The following is a 22,327-nucleotide window of genomic DNA, read 5'->3' on the forward strand; positions in this document are numbered from 1 at the left end:
GGCACCTATACCTAGCTACCTATACTGAAGGCACCTATACCTAGCTACCTATACTGAAGGCACCTATACCTAGCTACCTATACTGAAAGCACCTATACCTAGCTACCTATACTGAAGGCACCTATACCTATCTCCCTATACTGAAGGCACCTATACCTAGCTCCCTATACTGAAAGCACCTATACCTAGCTCCCTATACTGAAAGCACCTATACCTAGCTACTTATACTGAAAGCACCTATACCTAGCTACCTATACTGAAAGCACCTATACCTAGCTACCTATACTGAAGGCACCTATACTAGCTAACCTATACTGGCGGCACCTATACCTAGCTAACTTATACTGGTGGCACCTATACCTAGCTTACCTATACCAGCTGCACCTATACCTAGTTAACCTATTCAAGGAGCACCTATAGCTAGCTATCTATACTGGGGGCACCTACAGCTGCATACATATACTGGGGACACCTATGCCTGGCTTTCTATACTGGGCACAGCCATACCTGACTACCAATACTGAGGGTGTAGTATGGGTTTGCAAATCCACACCATTTTTGGGGAGCTCCAGTTAAAGTGCAAAAATGCCTCCCTGAATTCAGCACATTGAAGCCTAATACCTCCACCATGGTGGGTCGTGTGGTGTTGGGCTTCACTGTGGTGAATGGGGTCTATTCCGCACAGAATGTCCAGGTGGACTGTTCTCACATTAGCAGTCATACAAGCTGCATACATGACAGAAAACACACAAGGGAGATCAGATGGGAGCCATTTATTGTGGCCTTCCATGTTTATGTGAGAAGTGCGGGAAATGTGGGAGGGAGAGGTTGGGTACCATGGAGACTGCTGGAACTTGTCACTGGCCACGCCTAGGCCCGGGAGAGCAGCGACAGGATCTCTATAGGGAGGGGGAACACAATGGTGGAATTGTGCTCTGCCGCTATGTGTGACAGCGTCTGCAGGTACCGGAGCTGAAGGGCAGCTGGTGAATCCGACATGATCACGGCGGCTTCTTTAAGGGCGCGAGAAGCGTTCATCTCCCCTTCTGCTGCAACAACCTGAGCGGAGTACAAGAAAACAGGTGAATAAACTTTCTTTAAAGAACATCTTGCTTTGTCTGCCCCTGTAATAACACGCTTATCTTTCAGCAATCTTCACTACGTTCCGAAATGACCCAGGAGATGGCTGCAAATTGTTTCCACCTAGTAGCAGATACTTTGTTAAAAACTTTGTTAAATCCAGTTCAGGCCCTGTACCAATTATAAGGGCATGAGCACTAGATCCTCTGGGATCCAGCGCTAGCAGCCCTGAACAGTTCAGGTGCAGACAGTGGAGGCCTTCTGATGGGCTCCGGTGGAAATTGCCGAGCCAAATCAGGTCTGCTCTACTGTGCATGAACAAGTCACCTGCGCAGTATAGCGGACCCGATCGGGCTCAGCTATTTCTGTTGGAGACCATTGGAAATCCGCTACTGCGCCTGCGCTGTTCAGGGGCTGCTAGCGCTGGATCCCGGGGTGTAAATTGTACAGGGCAAGCATCTTTCTTTTTCAACGTTTGTTGTCGCAGAACCCCCCCCCCCCCCCCCACACACACACACCCCAACCGAGGTAAGGGGCTGCTTCTTTTTTGTTTTACAGATTTTCTTTAAAGTGACTCTGTAACAAAAATTACAACGTTTTTTCTACCATCCTACGAGTTCCTAAACCCATTCTAGTCTGTTCTGGCTCACTGCAGCACTTTGTACCATCACGGTCTCTGTAATAAATCAATGTATCTTTCCCCTGTCAGACTTGTCGGCCTGTGTCTGGAAGGCTGCCAACTCTTCCATGCTGGTCTGTTCCTCTATGCACACTCCAGTGTGTGTTTTATTTACATAAGCCAGCAGCTTCTCTGCTATCTTATCAGTGATAGAAGAGAGCTGGATAAAAATCCTCCTCTGTTAGGCTGTGAAAGTAGCTGGCTGACACATACTGAGGAATTACAAACACAGGCACAGGCAGAGCTGTCTGCAGGAAGCCTGTAATGTTCAGTGCATGAGAGAAGAAGGGGACAGAAGGTAAACACACAAATGATCTTTTGAGATTCAAAAGGAAAGCTGTATACAGCCTGCATGTGTATGGATGTATTTTCTATGTGTGGACATATTGTACATCAATCTACTTCCTGTTTTGGTGGCCATTTTGTTTGTTTATAAACAAACTTTTTAAAACTGTTTTTGACTACTTTTAATGCGGCGGGGAGCGGCGAAATTGTGACAGAGGGTAATAGGAGATGTCCCCTAACACACTGGTATGTTTACTTTTGTGCGATTTAAACAATACAGATTCTCTTTAAAGATCATATCCGTCATGACAGTCGTGATCGGTGCATGTTGCAAAATAATTGCACAAACACAGTGCAAAATTGCAGAAATGATTGCTCGTCACAAAAATAGTTACATGTTGTGAAAAAAACCCCACACACATTGTGTAGTGGATACAGAGCTTAGGACTTGCAGTTTATTGAGTATACCCCCCATAGTTACAAGCACAGAACTGCAGAGAGAGGTGTTAAACCTTCTAACTAGCCTCAGCTTGCCATGATAGGAATGTCAGGTCTGCTGCGGGGCTGCTCAGCTACAATTCACACGTAAAGGAATTTAGCATGGAATCGTGTCTCCGGTGAGAATCGAGGAAAACCTAGGAGGTCATATTCAGTGGAACATTGGTTTGTGAGAATTAATTGTTCCGGGAACACGCTTGTAATCCAAATCTCTTAAAGAGGAACTCCAGTGAAAATATTGTAATAGAAAAAGTGCTTCATTTTTACAATAATTATGTATAAATGATTTAGTCAGTGTTTGCCCATTGTAAAATCTTTTAAATCCCTGATTTACATTCTGACATTTATTACATTGTGACATTTTTACTGCTGGTAGGTGATGTAGCTGCTGCTTGCTTTTGGCAGCTGAAAACAGCTGTAAATGGCTATTTCCCACAATGCAACAAGGTTCACAGACAGGAAACTGCCAGGAGTACCATGGTCCTCAGAGTTTCTTGTGGGAGGGGTTTCACCACATTATCAGTCATACAGCGCCCCCTAATGGTCTGTTTGTGAAAAGGAATAGATTTCTCATGTAAAAGAGGGTGTCAGCTACTGATTGGGATAAAGTTCAATTCTTGGTCGGAGTTTCTCTTTAAATGAAAGCAAATTTCCCCATAAGGATTAATGGAAACCCAGATTTGTTTCACAATCCAAAACCATTTATAGAAAACATTTCATACAAAGTATGGTACTGTAGTGTACTGTAATAAAGTAAAAAGATGTTCACTATAACTAATAGAATTGTTACTGTTGGCTTGCCCCAATCTTTTTTTTGTGTGTGTGGCTTTAACAAGGAACTTAGCGTTGCTTTTGCCTATATTTGAGGAGTTGCCAGAAATGTGACATTGTACAGACACTACACTCCAGTTAAAGGACAACTGAAGTGGGAGGGATATGGAGTCTGCCATATTTATTTCCATTTAAACAATACCAGTTACCTGGCTGACCTATTGATTCTCCGCCCCTAATACTTTTAGCCACAGACCCTGAACAAGCATGCGGCAGATCAGGTGTTTCTGACATTATTGTCAGATCTGAGAAGATTAGCTGCATGCTTGTTTCTGGTGTAATTCAGCCACTACTGCAACCAAATAGATCAGCAGGGCTGCCAGGCAACTGGTATTGTTTTAAAGGAAATAAATATAGCAGCCTCCACATTATTCTTGCTTCAGTTGTCCTTTAAAGAGGAACTCCAGTGAAAATAATGTTGTAAAAAAAGTGCTTCATTTTTTAACATAATTATGTATAAATGATTTAGTCAGTGTTTGCTCATTGTAAAATCTTTCCTCTCCCAGATTCACATTCTGACATGTATTACATGGTGACATTGTTACTGTGGGCAGGTTATGTAGCTGCTCCTAGCTGTTTTGGCTGTTAGAGACAGCTGTAAACAGCTAATTCCTGTCTGTGAACATTGTTACATTGTGGCAGTTTGCCCAGAGTACCGCGGTACTCAGAGCTTCTTGTGGGAGGGGTTTCAGCACAAAATCAGTCATACAGCGCCCCCTGATGGTCTGTTTGTGAAAAGCATTGTATTTCTCATGTAAAAGGTGGTATCAGCTACTGATTGGGATAAAGTTCAATTCTAGGTTGGAGTTTCTCTTAAAGGACTACTATTGCAAAAAAAGTAGGCAGTTAAAATCTGACAGAACCAACAGGTTTTGGGGCAGTCCATCTTCTCATGTGGGATTCTTAGGGTTTTCTTTGTTTTCAACAGCATTTCCTAAAAAGCAGTTTAACGGTCAATACAGTAAGATACCAGCCAGCCTCCCTACTCACTTGTACACTATTTTGTCAGTTAGACTTTGCAACTGCTGTTCAGGAAACGCTGTTGAAAACAAAGAAAACCCTGAGAATCCCCCATGTGGAGATGGACGGGCCCAAAACCTGTCGGTTCTGTCAGCTTTTAAGTGTCAATTTTTTTCATGATACTATGGTAGGGCATGAGGGACTGTTAGGGCTCATTTCCACTATAGCGAATCCGCATGCGTTGTCCGCATGCGGATTCACACAGCCAATACAAGTGGATAGGCCTGTTTCCACTTGTGCGTTGTGCAGAGCGTTTTTGAGTGCGGGGAAAATCTGCACGGCAGAGCCGTCAGAATTCGCTCCCCGCACACCACTAAGCGAATCGCATACAATGTATCTAATAGGGAAATCGCATGCGGTTTTGGCATGCGTTTTCCCCCGCGATTTCGCATAGGAGGTAATGTTAATTTACACAGGCAGTGACATGGTTAAAATCACCCACCTACTACCCTATGCAAAATCGCATGCGAAATTGTGGGAAAAAAACGCATGCAAAATCGCACCCGCATGCGATTTCGTCTGCTGTGATTTCCCGGCGATTCCGCACCGCACAAGTGGAAATGCAGCCTAAGACAAAAGGCTGTATACTCTGTAAAGTGCCGCGGAAGATGCCAGCACTATATAATAATAAAATGTTTTACAGTATAATTTATTTTTGGCATATTTCCATCCAGAAATGGTTGCTATTTTACTGGGAAGTACGACATGTAAATCACACAGAAAACTGTACTTTTCATTGAAATTTGCAGAGAAGTCACGATACCTTTGCTCGGGCCTCACGGCCGGCCTCTGCCTCCGCAGCCATAGCTCTCTGCAGCGATAAGGGTAATTTCACATCCTTTATCTCTACACGCTCCACCTTAATCCCCCATTCCTTCGTAGCATCGTATAAGATTCTCTGAAGAAGAAAGAATCTTAAAATGACTTTCATTACCTTACTAGGATACTTTGCACAATGCATGTTAAAGCTAACCTCTCAAAGAGTAGAGTGGATTGTGGATGATTCAAAGAAGTCCTGGGATGATGATCAGACCTCAATCACATCAGATATTATAGATGGAACAGTTGTGAGGATTTTTATAAAAGGTGGATTAAACCATGAAGATTTAGAAGGCAAGAACAAGTGCTCCAGACCACAGCAAATATGCTTTATGTGTGATTCCACTATTGGCGAGAGGCAATTTCTTCACAGGGATGAGCGAGCGAGATCACTGCGTTCTTACAGCAAATCAGGCCGACCTAACTTATGGCGCGCATTCACAGTACAATAAAAACGTTCAATTTTTCGGTATATTCGAGCACAATGATCGAATCGGATGAAAGTTGAAAAGAATCTTTTTTTCGATCAAGAAAAACGAACGGTTATCCCGTTTTTTCGATAAAAATCCGTTCGGACATGTTGGAAAAATATTTATATTCCATTTAATGGTAATTTATATTCCATTTAATAATCCAAAGAAATTATCTAATAAAAATTGTACCATATATGAGCACCATTAGCGAGATTCTCTTTGATCTCTGCAGATTGTACAGATTGAAGGAGTGCCAGTGTGTTAATTGGTAGTCCACAAAGTACTATTTTACAGTTGTTCAAACAAGATATTATAACAGCAAGCAGAAACATTTAAATAGAGATGCATATGTGATCTGTAGTTACACCCCTCTGTAATCTGTACTTATACCACTCGGTGATCTGTAGTTACTCCCCTCTGTGGTCTGTAGTTACACCACTCTGTGATCTGTACTTACACCACTCTGTGGTCTGTAGTTACACCCCTCTGTGGACTGAAGTTACACCCCTCTGTGGTCTGAAGTTACACCCCTCTGTGGTCTGAAGTTACACCCCTCTGTGGTCTGTAATTACAACTCTGTGTGATCTGTAGTTATACCCCTCTGTGATCTGTAGTTACACCACTCTGTGGTCTGTAGTTACACCCTTCTGTGATCTGTTGTTTCACCCCTCTGTGATCTGTTGTTTCACCCCTCTGTGGTCTGTAGTTGCATTCCTCTGTGGTCTGTAGTTACACCCCTCTGAGGTCTGCAGGTACACCCCTCTGTGGTCTGTACTTATACCCATCTGTGATCTGTGGTTACACCCCTCTGTGGTCTGTAATTACAACTACCCCTCTGTGATCTGTAGTTATACCCCTCGGTGATCTGTAGTTACACCACTCGGTGATCTGTAGTTACACTCCTCTGTGGTCTGTAGTTACATACTTCTGTGATCTGTTGTTTCACCCCTCTGTGGTCTGTAGTTACACCCCTCTGTGGTCTGTAGTTACACCCCTCTGTGATATTTTGTTTCACCCCATTATGGTCTGAAGTTACACCCCTCTGTGATCTGTAGTAACACCCCTCTGTGGTCTGTAGTTACACCCCTTGTGATCTGTAGTTACACCCCTTTGTGGTCTGCAGGTACACCTTTCTGTGGTCTGTACTTACACCCATCTGTGATCTGTTGTTTCACCCCTTTGTGGTCTGTAGTTATGCCCCTCTATGGTCTGTAGTTACACCCCTCTGTGATCTGTAGTTACATACTTCTGTGATCTGTTGTTTCACCCCTCTGTGGTCTGTAGTTACATACTTCTGTGATCTGTTGTTTCACCCCTCTGTGGTCTGTAGTTACACCCCTCTGTGGTCTGTAGTTACACCCCTCTGTGGTCTGTAGTTACACCCCTCTGTGGTCTGTAGTTACATCCTTCTGTGATATTTTGTTTCACCCCTCTGTGGTCTGTAGTTACACCCCTCTGTGGTCTGTAGTTACACCCCTCTGTGGTCTGTAGTTACACTCCTCTGTGGTCTGTAGTTACATACTTCTGTGATCTGTTGTTTCACCCCTCTGTGGTCTGTAGTTACACCCCTCTGTGGTCTGTAGTTACACCCCTCTGTGGTCTGTAGTTACACCCCTCTGTGGTCTGTAGTTACATCCTTCTGTGATATTTTGTTTCACCCCATTATGGTCTGAAGTTACACCCCTCTGTGATCTGTAGTAACACCCCTCTGTGGTCTGTAGTTACACCCCTTGTGATCTGTAGTTACACCCCTTTGTGGTCTGCAGGTACACCTTTCTGTGGTCTGTACTTACACCCATCTGTGATCTGTTGTTTCACCCCTTTGTGGTCTGTAGTTATGCCCCTCTATGGTCTGTAGTTACACCCCTCTGTGATCTGTAGTTACACCCCTCAGTAGTCTGTAGTTTCACCCTTCTGTGATCTGTAGCTATACGCCTCTGTGATCTGTAGTTACACCCCTCTGTGATCTGTAGTTACACTCCTCAGTAGTCTATAGTTACACCCTTCTGTGATCTGTAGTTACACTCCTTTGTGGTCTGTAATTACAACTCTCTGTGATCTGTAGTTAAACCCATCTGTGATCTGTAGTTACACCCCTCTGTGATCTGTAGTTACACCCCTCTGTGATCTGTAGTTACACCCCTTTGTGGTCTGTAGTTACACCCCTCTATGGTCTGTAGTTACACCCCTCTGTGATCTGTAGTTACACCCCTCAGTAGTCTATAGTTACACCCTTCTGTGATCTGTAGTTACACCCCTCTGAGGTCTGTAATTACAACTCTCAGTGATCTGTAGTTATACCCCTCTGTGATCTGTAGTTACACCCCTATGTGATCTGTAAATACAACCCTCTGTACAGAACTTCAAACATTCATTTCCTTACTTAAATATTTGATTTATAAACAGGCAATGGATGTCAGAGAGTGAAGTCAAACAAAAGCGCGAGTTACTTTCTGCTGTGAATGCGCCCTAGTGTTCTTTGACCTTGGTGAAGACTGTCATATCAGGGCTTGTGCTCTCTGCAGAATACATAATAACATTTGGGTACGGCACACGGGCTGTGATATTGATGGATCCACTGCAAATACTTGGATGAATCTCAGCTTAATTCCAGATGAGAAGAATGCCAGAGGACAGAATAGATTAGAGTCAGTGTAGGGGTACAGCAGCTGAAGTGCCACCAGGTTATATGGCCGTCAGCAGCAGCTGTCATATCATCCTGCCATCTCTCATAGGTATGTGTGTTCATTAACCAAACTGGAAATGTGTTTGTAAATGATCTGTCTGTCACACATTAACCTGCAGCACAATATATACCGTGCCTCTATAGTTCATTAGAGAAACAGCTGCTCAGTGCTCACTGTATAAAATGAATGTCGGATTTAAATCCCAAACATATGTTTCCCTACTAGCTTAATGAAGATCTTCATCTGCTAGACCCCCAACCCCTGAAGAGCACACACAGTGATGACATATTGGGAAGAAAAAAAATAAAAAATTATATATAAAAATAGGGGATGCAAAGGTTGCGACCACACTGGGCCCCCCCGGACCAGAGGAGGCCACCAGGGGCCCTCCTTCATCCATCTCACTAGCCCGGCTGGATGGTGCAGCTGAGAGCCAGCCATACGGCCCACGATCAGGGTTGAGCCCATTAAAACTTAGCACGTGTCTTAAAGGTCGTCAGCATGACAGAGGCGTAACTATAGGGGGCAAGGGTGGACATATGTCCCCAGGTGAGGCACTGTGAGGACACTCAACTCAACCGCTGCACCCCAAGTGTGTGAGATTCGGCTCACTAGATGCACAAAGTGCCTCTGCTTCTCTTGCTCCCTCTGCAGAGTAGTGCAGAAGCATTAACAGCAGCAGAAAAAGTGGGGTACATCTGGCTAGTTAAAGGGGGCACATCTGGCTGTCTAAAGGTGGGCACATTTGGCTATTTAAGGGGGGGCACATCTGGCTATCAGAACAGGGGAAGGGGGAACATCTGGCTATCTAAACAGGGGGTACATCTGGCTATCTATAGGAGGGGGAAGGGGGAACATCTGGCTTTCTAAACAGCATTTGTACATTTGACCTCACCCATGACCATGATGCAGGGCCACGCCTATTTCATCCTGAGGTGGGCACAAAACCGGTCTTTGTCCCCAGGTGCTGAAAACCCTAGCTACGCCTCTGCAGCTTGATCAATCTTAATTTTAATAAGACGTTAATTAAGGTTTTACTCGAATGAGTATAGGTATAGGTTTTGCGCAATAGGTTTGTATTTGAGGTGAATTGCGTATGAAGGTCAAATTGAGCTTGGAAGAGGAGTGGAAATGACTGTAAAAAGCAGGGGAAGGCCTCAACTACCCCAGATGCGCTGTGGACTCAATCTCATAGAGCACAGGTGTCGAACTCCAGGCCTGGAGGGCCAAATCCATGCTAGTGTTTAGGATGGACTGAGAAAGAGAGGAATGTGTTCTATCTGATGGAACAAACCTTTCCTGCTTCAGACCCATCAATTAATTTGAGCTGTGACAAAAATGTGTGAGGACCTCGGCCCTCGAAGAACCGGTTTGACATCCCTGTCATAGAGTGTCAATACATAAGGGTGAGTGCTCCATCTGGAGTGTGTGGGGACGATGACTCTTACTTCTTTGGATATATTTAGGACCTGACTGGTCAGGAATCCCACTCAGATTGGACTCATTTGCAGGTGTGCTTTAATTGTGATAAAACCCTATAAATTCTGATGTAACGGAGAACACATAAAATAAGAACCCAATCAAAAAATTTCCATTAAAAGATAGGAATGGTTTTACCTACCTCCATCTCGTCAGCCATCTCCTCTCGATCCACCAAGATGTCTGATAAGCTTTTGGTTCCCAACATATTTCTCAGTGTGGTCTGTGCCAACATTTGAGTTGCTTGGTTGGCATTGTCCACTTTGACTACTGTAATGATGGGATTGAAGACACGGTAAAAGACAACCGCATCCACCATGATGGTCACAGAATCTTTGGTAAGAACCTGCAAAACAAAGGAGTAAGAAAGTTAAGTTTTTTTAATACTTGATCAAGATAATTGTGTTCAACTGCTTTAGAAACTTCATTAATATCCTCTAAACACACGGACTGCTTATTTTTAAAGGGAACCTGAAGTGACAGGAATACGGAGGCTGCCATTTTCATCCTGTAATAAACAATGCCAGTTGGGAAAGGCTAATGGCAATAATTTCGAGTTGATGCAGGATTATGCAAATTTATGTAGCTTGTAAATGGACCAATCGAATTTCACCTCAGCAGGATTTGAATGGTTCATGTTGCATACAAAAATTTGCATACAAAATGTGCATAATGCTGCATCAATTCGAAATTATTTGCATCTTATTGAGCATCCCTAATGCCAGTTGCCTGCCTTTTGTGCTGATGCGCTAATACTATCAGTCATTGGCCCAGAATGAGCATGTAGAGATCAGATGCTGCGACTCTGGTGTAACTCCACTGGCTGCATGGTTGTTGCAGGTGTGTGATTAAAACATCTAAAGGTGGCCATACACTTACTGATTTCTTTCATAAAAATCCTTCCGATTTAATAATTTGATTGAATCTGCTAAAAATTGATGCCGCAAATGATTCCTGATCGACTGAGTTCCGGCCAAAATCGGTTGATTTAGTCGATTGGGCAGGATGGAAAATATTGGTCGATCGGCGGCAGGTCGGAAGCACATTGCTAGCAGCGTTTGATTCGACAACCGAAGAAGCTTTTCTCATCTGTCTGCAGTGCTGTTTGGGTCTCTTCTCTCCCCGTTGGCTGTATCTTCCTCTCTTCACTCTCCAGGACCTGTGTGACATCTCAAATGCTGAAGCCCAAATACCAGAGGCCTCTAGTGGTCCCATAAGGTATGTGCCACAGTGCCCCTAGTGTCTGTCCTCTGCATTACATCACACATGTGCCGGGAGACTCGGGAGTGAAGAAACAGCAGCATCAGGGACATGTGTCCCCCCCCCCCCCAATGTTCACACAGTTTTCTTCGACCCTCATAGAATGGGGCCCATCTCACAAGGGTCATAAAACAAGTGTGGACATCGTAATCTTCACACCCATTGCAAGCGTAGCCACAAAACACCTGATCTGATGAATGGACCCCTTTTTTTATAGCTCCCAACTGTCCCTCTTTTGGAACCAAATCCCTCTGTCCCTCTTTCTTCCTAACTTGTCCCTCTTTCAGGACTCATGTACAGCTCTATGGCCTAGTGCACACCAGAGCGGTTCGGTTGCAATTTTAGGAACGCTTGCGGCTGAGGAAACGCTTAGGTAATGTATTTCAATGGGCTGGTGCACACCAGAGCGGGTCGGTTTTAGCTGAAACGCAAACTCCCGGGCTGCAGCATTTTTTGGATTTCAGAGGCGTTTCTGCCTCCAATGTTAAGTATAGGAAAAACGCAAAACGCTTGATAAAACGCTAGATAAGAGCGGTTTTCCAGGCGTTGTTGTTACAGTAGCTGTTCAGTAACAGCTATTACTGTAACATTATTTGTAATCTGCAGACACAAAACCGCTACCAAAAACGCTTCACTTTAAGTAAAAAACGCTACACAAAACCGCAAAACGCTAGCAAAATGCTTCATAATAATAAGAAAAAACGCTTCAAAAGCCGCTAGCGTTTTGTGGATCTGCTAGCGGTTTTTGGTGTGCACTAGGCCTGTGTAAATATATGTATTTTTCTACTGAAAAAATGTGTTTAATTGACATTATTCTCATCCTTTAAATCGATATATTTTTTACTTTCAAATATTAATATGAAGGAAAATAAACCAGGATAGAAAGGACCAGTGTGGTTTGAATTATAAAACAACATTTTTCTGATTAAATCTTTATGGTATGAGTGACTAGGGTTGTGATGGGGGCGTGATCAGGGGTGTGGCTTAAATGTCCCTCTTTCTTATCTCAAAAAGTTGGGAGGCATGCTTTTTTGGAGGGCGTCAAGTAGTAGTTGGGGCCCTCTTAAAGCTTGCGGGTGCTGCTTCCCTGTAGTTACACCTCTGGGCGGGGAGAGCAGAGACCAGGACCATGTGGCAGACAGGTGAGCTACACCTGGGGGAAGGGGGGGCACTTACTGGGAGACCCAGCAGGCTTGCCCAGATTTTCAAAGATTTTTGCTGAAATCGATTGAAGATCTGTGTGTAGTGCGTGGAATGATTCAAGCAAATGGATTCCTTTCTGATCAGATAACTATCAGAGAGGGATCTATCTAATGCCCACATCGGCCAGTGTATGGTCTTAAAGCTCAGCATGACAGCCAGACAGCTGGCATTGTTTATAAGCGAACAGAGATGGAAGCAGGGCCGGTTCAAGTAACAATTGGGCCCTAGGGCAAAATTAGCCTGGGGGCCCCCCAACAGACACCCCCCGACCAAAAAGCGTCATTAGAAGCCCTTTGTTGCAGCCAAACTTCCCTCCTTGGCCCCTGAGCTGGCTGCTGATCCTCCCCCAATCACCTCCCAACTTAACAGACTCAGTTAAGATGGGAGAGGGACAACTTGGGGGCCCCTACAGGCTCTGGGGCCCGGGGGCAACTGCCCATCTTTTCCTATGGTAGCTCCGGCCCTTAATGGCAGCATCCATATGCCTCTCACTTCCGGTTTAAATGTTGATATGAAGGGCCAGTACTGATGATGGAAAGGGCCAGCGTGGTTTCACTGATAATATGCCTTTTCCTCTTGGATTGTTTGTAGTGGGCTTGACTAGGATTGTGGTAGGGGTGTGACTGGACGTGTGGTAGGGGTGTGACTGGACATGTGGTAGGGGTGTGACTGGACGTGTGGTAGGGGTGTGACTGGACGTGTGGTAGGGGTGTGACTGGACGTGTGGCAGGGGTGTGACTGGATGTGTGGTAGGGGTGTGACTGGACGTGTGGTAGCGGCATATCTTACCCTCACACCCCCCCCCCCCCCCCCCCCCCCCCCCCCTAGTGACCAGGCCATATTTTGCAATTCAGCACTTTGCAAATTTAACAATTTATTTCTTGGTCATACAACTTGGCACCAAAATGAATTTTACCTCCTTTTCTTCCCACTGATAGAGCAGTCTTTTAGTGGTCTCTGATTGCTGCTACAATTTTTTTACAAAAATGTATTCATAAAAAAATCTATTTTTTATTTAAAAAAAACCTCTTTCTTTTATACCCCCTTCCCCTTAAATTGGCCCTAGACTGCGATCCATACACTACACTGTGTATACATAGGCATCAGCCTATGATAGGGATTAGATTGTGAGGATGGACAGTTAAGTGACAGGGCTGTCCCCTGTACAGCACTGCGCTTGATCGCAGCGCTGTACACATATGTATTTGGGTTTTCCCTGGTAAAATCAGCCTGCCAGCTCCAATCGTGACTGGCAGGCTGATTGTGGTGGCCCTGTTCTGTTTACTACAGGGAACGCGTGCGAGCGCTCATTCCCTGCAAATCTCGCTCCTCACCAGATCATGCCCCCTGGTGTGATCGAGGAATGAAGAAGCCATTCTGTGGCCAACTTCCTGCGTTAGGCGGTCGCAGAGTGATTAGAGATATCCCTCTTATTATCCCAAAAAGTTCTGATGTATGGATTACGGCTTTTCCTAGATCATGGCAGAGGAGCGAAAACAGCGACCTACCGTCATAGCAGTTTTTGCCAACCGCTGATGATAACCTGACTTTTTTAGTAAGATTTGGTGGAGGCAGGCCCCTAGACTCTCTCCAGGCCCTAGGTAACTGCCTTATGAATGATCTGGCTCTGGCAGGAACTCATTTATTACTGTGCTCTGCCTCTTGTTTAATACTAATGAACCACAAACTGGTATACCAGGAGTTGGCAGAGATGAATAGCTCAAGTGGAACTCTTGCACAGGACAGAATGAAAACATAAAGAAATGCACCCTGTATGTATTTAGAGAGTTTAGCCTGTCTAATTCCCCCTCATCTGTGTCTAATCACAAGTTGAAATGTGATTCCTCAGCTGTGTCAACTGACTGTCATGGCAGAGAGGCTAATTTGAAAGCATAGGATGTTAACAATATGTCTGCTTCCATGAAAGCAGGAAGTAGATACACTGCAGATTTATTGCAGGATGTGTATCAGCTGCAACAAAGAAATGTTTTAACCAACACTACAGGCTACAGGGATTACTGAACCTTCACCTAATGCTCTCACCTGATACTCAGCCACATCTGAGAACTGATAGCTTTCAGCTTCAAAAGCACCTAAATTTTACGTTTCTGTGCTGACAGACTTCTTGTGGATGGGTGCAGGCTGCTAATTTTAGTCTACTGTGGAATGTTATTGGTCTGACATGGGTTAGCTAAGGGATGGGTGGGGCCAATTCTACAATCTCTGCCTTGGGCAAAGGCCTGGTCCCAGTTATGTCTACACTATTTTGGGGCTACAGGGAAAAAAAAATCTTATAAAATAGTAATAGTTTAGGGGCTTGAACATGAGCTCACTGCTTGGATGGATTTGTCAATACCAGTAGAGGTTACTATGTACGCTTACAGGAAGTGGATGTGTAACATTTTTTTTTCAGAATGATCACGGCTTTTCATGGAAGCCAGCGACTGTGTTCCCTATCATTGATCTCCAGGCGAATGGGCATCGGCGTGAACGAGCGCGTAAGCGCCCAAAAGTGAGCGGGAGCGCAGAGAGCGGCGGTGGCGGCGGGGATGCGTATATCTACTCCCAGGGCCCAAAAGTGAAGTCTGGCGGGGCGTAGATAGATATACTGTCCCCGGGCGCTGAAGTGGTTAAACTTTCAGTTGCTTCCGTCATATGCCGTCGCGTGACATTGCATGTTCCTGCTGGTAGGAAGATGGATCGGGAAGCGCTTGTTCGTCGGATCGCGTCGCTGAATGTTCCCTGATTCATCTACCAGAGAGTACGGGCCTTTATAGTTCTGAAGCGATTCAAGTGTTATATCCTGCTCAGGTCGAGGTAAGATCTGAAAATACCTTGCTATGATGAAACAACAAAATTGTAGGTGAGACTACAGTAGATGATGGATCTTGTGCTCTAAGGTATTATGCAAAATGGCCACTAGATGTCAGGAGCGCTGTTTCATTGCCACAAGCGCCGCTGTCCAAATGGAAACACTTTATACAGTACTAGCAGTAGGGTATTGTACCGTGTTAGCCATCAGTAAAAGCAAGAAGTTATAAATCAGGATGATATCATTTATTGGCTAACTAAAAATGAATAAAAATAAGCAAGCTTTCGGCCTTGCAGCCTTCGTCGGGCTTATATCCTGTTAGTTTGCAGGCTGGTGGTACAGACAGCTTTATACATGCAACATCAAAAGGGAAAACAGATATTTTTTTCAAGCATAAATACATGTCATTAAGATGCCTTAAAGTGAACCTAAAGCCACAGAAAAAAATGAGATGAACTCACCTGGGGCTTCCCTCAGCCCCCTGCAGCCGATCGGTGCCCTCGCAGCTCCGCTCCGATGCGCCTGGACCCGCCGGCGAACACTTCCGGTTTGGCCGTCACCGGCCGACAGGCATGGGAACGCGAGTGATTGTTCGCGTTCCCAGCCTATATATCGCCCCCTATGCTGCTATTGCGGCCAGGAGGCCGCAATAGCAGCATAGGGGGCGATATACAGGTTGGGAACGCGAACAATCACTCGCGTTTTCTGGCCGCAATAGCAGCATAGGGGGCGATATACAGGCTGGGAACGCGAACAATCACTCGCGTTTTCTGGCCGCAATAGATTGTAAGCTCGCAAGGGCAGGGACCTCCTCCTAGTGTTTCTCATACTGCTGTAATTTTAACATATGTATATGTACCAACTACATATCAACTATGTATGTATCTGTATTTATTCTATTCAATGTCATGACTGTACAGTGTCTTGTATTTCTTATGTATATTTGTTCCCCATTATTTGTTTGTACTATGTACAGCGCTACGGAAGATGTTGGCGCTATATAAATAAAAAATAATAATAATAATAATAGGGGGCGATATACAGGCTGGGAACGCGAACAATCACTCGCGTTCCCATGCCTGTCGGCCGGTGACGGCCAAACCGGAAGTGTTCGCCGGCGGGTGCAGATGCATCGGAGCGGAGCTGCGAGGGCACCGATCGGCTGCAGAGGGCTGAGGGAAGCCCCAGGTGAGTTCATCTCATTTTTTTTCTGTGGCTTTAGGTTCACTTTAATTCAAACAGACCATCTAAATGGGGTTATCATCCTGATTTATAACTTCTTGTTTATACAGTACATAATGCTTTAAAGGCAGAACAGTATTATTTCAATATATCAAAAAACTCTTATTAATAGACTTAAATATAAAACACACACATATTTAGCGGTTACTCACTTCCTGCGGAGGGACAGCGAATGACACTGTTCTCAAATCAAGTCGGCAAAAGTCATCTGTGCATGGCAATATCCAGAAAATCCCTTCAACACAAAATATGAGATTAATCAAAAAACAATGCTGGCTTTTACTAGCCAGCATTGGCGTATCTGTTTAAAATGGCGCCCATGGCAAACACTGAAGTAATTTCCCTGATCTACCTGCACCACTCGATATTGGATCAAAATCTATCAAGAATATTGATTGGACCTCTGTCACTGCTAGCTCTGTACAAATGAGTGTATGTGTTGATCTCATACCACCTCCCCCCCCCCCCCCCCCTCACACACACACACACACACACACACACACACACACACACACACACACACACACAACTCCCATAACCACCTCTTCTCCTTTTTCCTCCTATGTGCTGCGGTGCCAGTCTCCGTAATGGTGGCCACTAAATGATCCAATATTTTTCATCTAATCTTACCATTTTTATGTAATATAAAGGTAATTGCCTAAATTATTCATTCAATATATTCACTAAATTTATACTACATAGATTTGGTAAAATTGGATGAAAAAGATTGGATCATTAGTGGCCACCTCAGTGCTCTTGCAGACCTCAGATCAGCAGCCACCAGAACACAGAAGAGCTGCCAGCAGCACACAGTGATCGCGATGCGCACTTCAAATGTAGGAAGTGACTAAGTACATCACTTCCTGCATTTGAAATCCTCGGGGGTAACTGCAGGTTTTCAAAAGCAAAACTCCAAATTCAAACTCCAACACTATTGATATTTTCAGTGTGAAGGGTGAGACATGATATCCAGCAACATCCATCAGTGGGCCCTGTGTTACCCTGTGTTCCCGATCATTGGGACTATATCCCATTTGACAAACACACAATACGTCACAGGCAGGGATTACACTGGTGCAGTTTGGCAGCATTTTGCCACAATATGAAATTGCACGCAAAAACCCATGTAATGATTTTCGATGAGGCCACTGTGTTTTCAGAAGGCATCTGAAATTCTGCTTTGTGTTGAAAAAAGTAGTATGAAAACAGACTCGCCAGAAGGATAAAAGAGTCTAAAATGTTTAAAAGTCAAGACGTAGTGGTGGACTTACCTCCTCTGGGCAGACAAGAAAATACCGATCAATTTTCACCTAACAATTTACTTACATACTCCAATAAAATACAACACGTTTCGCGGGAGTGTCCCGCTTCCTCAGGCAATAAGATGTAGCATATACAATGCAGGTCTGGTGCTATGCCAAGTGCCTCTGACACATTCTCTTGTGTCTGCTCGGAGGAGGTAAGTCCACCACTACCTCCTCACTTTTAAACATTTTAGACTCTTATTATTTTGGTGCATCTGTTTTCATACTACGTTGTACAAGTCCACCCTTGGTGGAGGGGTGTTATCCCTTTCACTTGATCTACAGAGAGTGACTTCTTAATCCTGAGTGGGTACAGGTCTAATTTCCCACCTGCATCTACAGTGGTTGCCTATGTTTTAACCCTGACTTGTGAGTATACTGCACTCCATATACTCATTCCACGCACCTTTATTACCCAGTACATACTACACTATATTGGGCTCTCTGTGTCTCACTTTTTGGGTTGAAAAAAGATACAGCCTACTACTTTTCCACACAATGGATGCAATTCCACATTGAAATCATTGGCTATGGCAAAAAAAAAAAAAAAAAAAACTTGCTCTAAAATGCACACAAATGCATGTATCATGCAGCAAAAGGCTTGTGAGGGCCACAGACACTAGTGTTATCCCTGCTTTATAACCAGCTTGTGCGTGGAATAATTCCTTTTTTCCCTTTTTTTGTATAGCACCTTTCTCCTGTCGGACTCAAAGCACTTGCGAGGCAGCCAATAGAGCGCACTCAGTAGGCAGTAGCAGTGTTAGGGAGTCTTGCCCAAAGAACTCCTTACTGAATAGGTGGCGGCTTACTGAATAGGAAGAGCCGAAACTTGAACCGGGCTCCTGTATCAGAGGCAGAGTACTTAAAGTGAATAGGAACCCATACTGAAATAAAAAAGTCAGATACTCACCTACGGAGAGGGAGACTCTGGGTCCCATAGAGCATTCCCTCTCCTCTCCCGGTCCCCACTGCTGTCCTGGCCCCCGCTGCTGTCCTGCAACCCCCCCCCCCCCCCCGTAGAGGTATTCGACCGTTTCAGTCAAATATCGCGGTTTCACCGCCGAAGGGAGGCTTCGGAAATGCTTCGGGAGCCCGAGTGTTCCCGAAGACTCTACACTACGCACGCGCGAGCACCCTCTATAACGCACTCGCTTGTGCGCAGTATGGAGCCGCCTGTTTTCGGGAAGACTCGGCTCCCAAAGACTTCCGAAGTCCCCGCGGCGGGGGACTTGAACGGGGGAGCCAGTGCAGCACCGAGGGCACCGGGAGAGGAGAGGCTCATTAGGACCTGAGCCTTCCCTCTCCTTAGGTGAGTATCTGACTTTTTTATTTAGTACGGATTCCCATTAGCTTTAACCATTACACTATCCGGCCACCACACCAACATGCATGCTCCAATACATACCTGGTCCCTTAGCGCCAGACCGGACTCTCCCCAGGCGGAAGATCACAGCTCGCTCGTATTCTTGCACAATCTGATGATGTAAAGAGTTATCGTTTATAAATGAGATGATATTTGTTTACCTGAGATGAAGAGGGGTAAAATAATTATACATACCTGGGGCTTCCTCCAGCCCCTATCCAGGCTTATCACTCCCTCATCATCCTTCTCCACCTCCTGGATCTTCTGTAGCTTCTTCTGTAGGATCTTCATGCACAATACGCACCAGACCGAAGGGCTTTCCGGATCCTACTGCAGAAGATCCAGGAGGTGGAGGAGGACGGCAAAGGAGCAATAATCCTGGAGGGGGCTGGAGGAAGCCCCAGGTATGTATAATTGTTTACACCCCCCCCCCCCCCCCCCCCCATTGTCTCAGAATGAATTTTGAAGGCAACTTACAGTTAAAATCTAGATAAAAATGATTTATAAGCTATAAGAGAATAGGCAAACACGGGGGGAGGGGTTACAGCTGCCCAGAATCCCCCCTCAGACCAGGGCCGGCGCAGTGTCTGGGAACAGACACAAGTTGAGACACCAGAATATCTGCAGGTATTTGCAGCTCACAGCACTGCCACCTTTCTTTTCCGGCTACAGTTGACTTTGGATGTAGTAGCAGTGTGTGTACAGAGCATGGAACAGCAGTGTGTGTACAGAGCATGGAGCAGCAGTGTGTGTACAGAGCAAGGAGCAGTAGTGTGTGGACAGAGCATGGAGCAGCAGCGTGTGTACAGAGTATGGAGAAGCAGTGTGTGTACAGAGCATGGAGCAGCAGTGTGTGTACAGAGCATGGAGCAGCAGTGTGTGTACAGAGCAAGGAGCAGCAGTGTGTGTACAGAGCAAGGAGCAGTAGTGTGTGTACAGAGCATGGAGCAGCTCTGGGGAACTTAACAGAGCCAGGTATGAGCACAGCCCTGTGCCCTGCTGTGTGACTGCTTCACTTTCCCCTTCATTACCAATGTCAGCTGTCATTATCTGTATCCAAACTGCTCCTTATCTATTATTTATTTATTTATTTATTTGTTGTATTTATAAAGCGCCAACATATTACGCAGCGCTGGACATTAATTTAGGTTACAGACAATATTTAGGGGTGACAAACAGCAATATGACAATACAGGAATACAAGAAAACCAGATCACACAGCACAGTATGAGTACAAGGTAATGCTTAGTCAGTCACTGGATGGGAGCATGGAGTTAGGCAAGTTAGGTTCACTCAAATGCATAGCATGGGTGCACAGTAATAGAGGTGCATGATCAGGTAGGACACAAAAGGAGTGAGGACCCTGCCCAAAGGCTTACAATCTAGAGGGAGAGGTAGGGACACGAGATGTAGGGGACCAGAGTTCGGCTGTGGGTTTAGAGCAATTGTGAGGGGTGGTAGGCCAGAGTGAAAAGGTGAGTTTTAAGGGCCTTCTTGAAGGTGTTGAAGGAGGGGGCTGCCCTAATGGGTGGAGGTAGGGAGTTCCATAGTGTCGGAGCGGCTCTTGAGAAGTCTTGGAGGCGTGCATGGGACTGGGTGATGCGGGGGACGGTCAGGCGAAGTTCATTGGAGGAGCGGAGTGAGCGGCTTGGTGTGTATCTCTGAGTAAGATCAGAAATGTAGGTTGGACAGGTTTTGTGGATGGATTTGTAGGTCAGACACAATATCTTGAATCTGATTCTGGACTGGATAGGAAGCCAGTGGAGGGATTCACGGAGGGGAGCCGCCCTGGTGGAGCGATGGGAGGAGTGGATAATTCTGGCAGCCGCATTCATGATGGACTGCAGTGGGGCTATTCGGGTCTTAGGGAGTCCAGACAGAAGGGCATTGCAGTAGTCGAGGCGGGAAATTATGAGGGCATGGATGAGGAGTTTGGTGGTGGCAGGGGTCAGGAAAGGGCGAATCTTACAGATGTTACGAAGGTGGAAGTTGCAGGACTTTGTGAGGTTTTGGATGTGGGGAGTGAAGGAGAGTGCGGAGTCCAGGGTGACACCCAGACAGCGGGCTTGAGAGGTAGGGTGAATAGTAGTGTGGTTAACAGTGACCTGCACATCTGGGAGGTCCAGGGATGACCGGGGTGGGAAGATCATAAATTCCGTTTTGTCTAGATTTAGTTTTAGGAACCTAGCGGACATCCAGGAGGAGACCTTGTCCATGATAGTGGTGGATATGTCAGGGGTGTGGAGATAGATTTGGGTGTCATCTGCATACAGATGATAGTTAAAACCCATGGAGGAGATAACCTTGCCAATGGAGGATGTGTATAGGGAGAACAGTAGGGGGCCAAGGACCGAGCCTTGGGGGACTCCCACTGAGAGGTGGTTGGGGGTGGACGAGGACTCATTGAAGGAGGTCGTGAAGGAGCGGTTGGAGAGGTAGGATGAAAGCCAGGTCAGGGCGAGATCGTGAATGCCCATGGATTGGAGGGACTGGAGGAGTAGGGGATGATCTACTGTATCAAAAGCTGCTGAAAGGTCAAGGAGGAGGAGAATGGTGTATTTACCTTCAGCTTTAGCTAAGGCAAGGTCATTGACCACTTTGGTGAGAGCCGTTTCGGTTGAGTGGGCAGGCCGAAATCCAGATTGCAGTGGGTCTAGTAGTGAGTTGGCATTGAGGTACTGGGTCAGGCGTTTGTGAACCAGACGCTCAAGGAGTTTTGAGGCGAAGGGGAGGAGGGAGATCGGGCGGTAGTTGGAGGGTAGCGAGGGGTCGAGGGAGGGTTTCTTGAGCAGAGGCAGTACAGTGGCCTGCTTGAAGTCTGAGGGGAAGGTGCCTGTGGATAGGGAGAGGTTAAACATGGTAGTGAGGACTGGGGCCAGATCCGTGAAGTGAGGCTGAAGTAGATCAGAAGGGATAGGGTCAAGGGGGGAGGTAGTGGTATGGGAAGTCTGCAGTAGGTGGTTGACCTCCTCAGTGGTAGTAGGAGTGAAGGAGGTGAGGGGAGGATAGGGTGGAGAAGGAGTAGGTTGTGAGCAGGTGGGAGGTGAAGATTGAAGATTGGATATTTCCTGACGGATGGAGACTATTTTGTTGGTGAAGTGGGTGGCTAAATCTGTGGCAGAGAGGGAGGAAACAGAAGGTGGGGGGGTGGGTTTAAGCAGGGAGTTGAAGGTGCTAAAAAGACGCCGGGGATTGGAAGCTTGTGCTCCGATGAGCTTGGTAAAGTATTCCTGCTTCGCATGAGCAAGGGCAGTGTGGAACTGCTGCAGGTTAGTCTTGTACTGTAGGTAAT

General features: G+C 45.7%; 1 protein-coding gene across 2 annotated transcripts in view; it reads right to left on the minus strand.

Moving 5' to 3' along the window:
- Nucleotides 1-786: 786 nt before the first annotated feature.
- The window catches only part of LOC137545010 (stomatin-like), a 36,123-nt gene continuing 14,582 nt past the window's right edge, over nucleotides 787-22,327 (minus strand). For both annotated transcript variants that reach the window (XM_068266121.1, XM_068266122.1), the window contains exons 4-8: nucleotides 19,078-19,147; nucleotides 16,521-16,603; nucleotides 9,994-10,197; nucleotides 5,157-5,291; nucleotides 787-1,059 (exon numbers count right to left, since the gene is read on the minus strand). In XM_068266121.1, coding sequence (XP_068122222.1) covers nucleotides 871-1,059; nucleotides 5,157-5,291; nucleotides 9,994-10,197; nucleotides 16,521-16,603; nucleotides 19,078-19,147 — 681 coding nt within the window. In that variant the 3' untranslated portion in view covers nucleotides 787-870. The remainder of the gene's footprint in view (nucleotides 1,060-5,156; nucleotides 5,292-9,993; nucleotides 10,198-16,520; nucleotides 16,604-19,077; nucleotides 19,148-22,327) is intronic.

This window comes from Hyperolius riggenbachi, chromosome 2, assembly GCF_040937935.1.
Source record: "Hyperolius riggenbachi isolate aHypRig1 chromosome 2, aHypRig1.pri, whole genome shotgun sequence".
NCBI lineage: Eukaryota > Metazoa > Chordata > Amphibia > Anura > Hyperoliidae > Hyperolius > Hyperolius riggenbachi.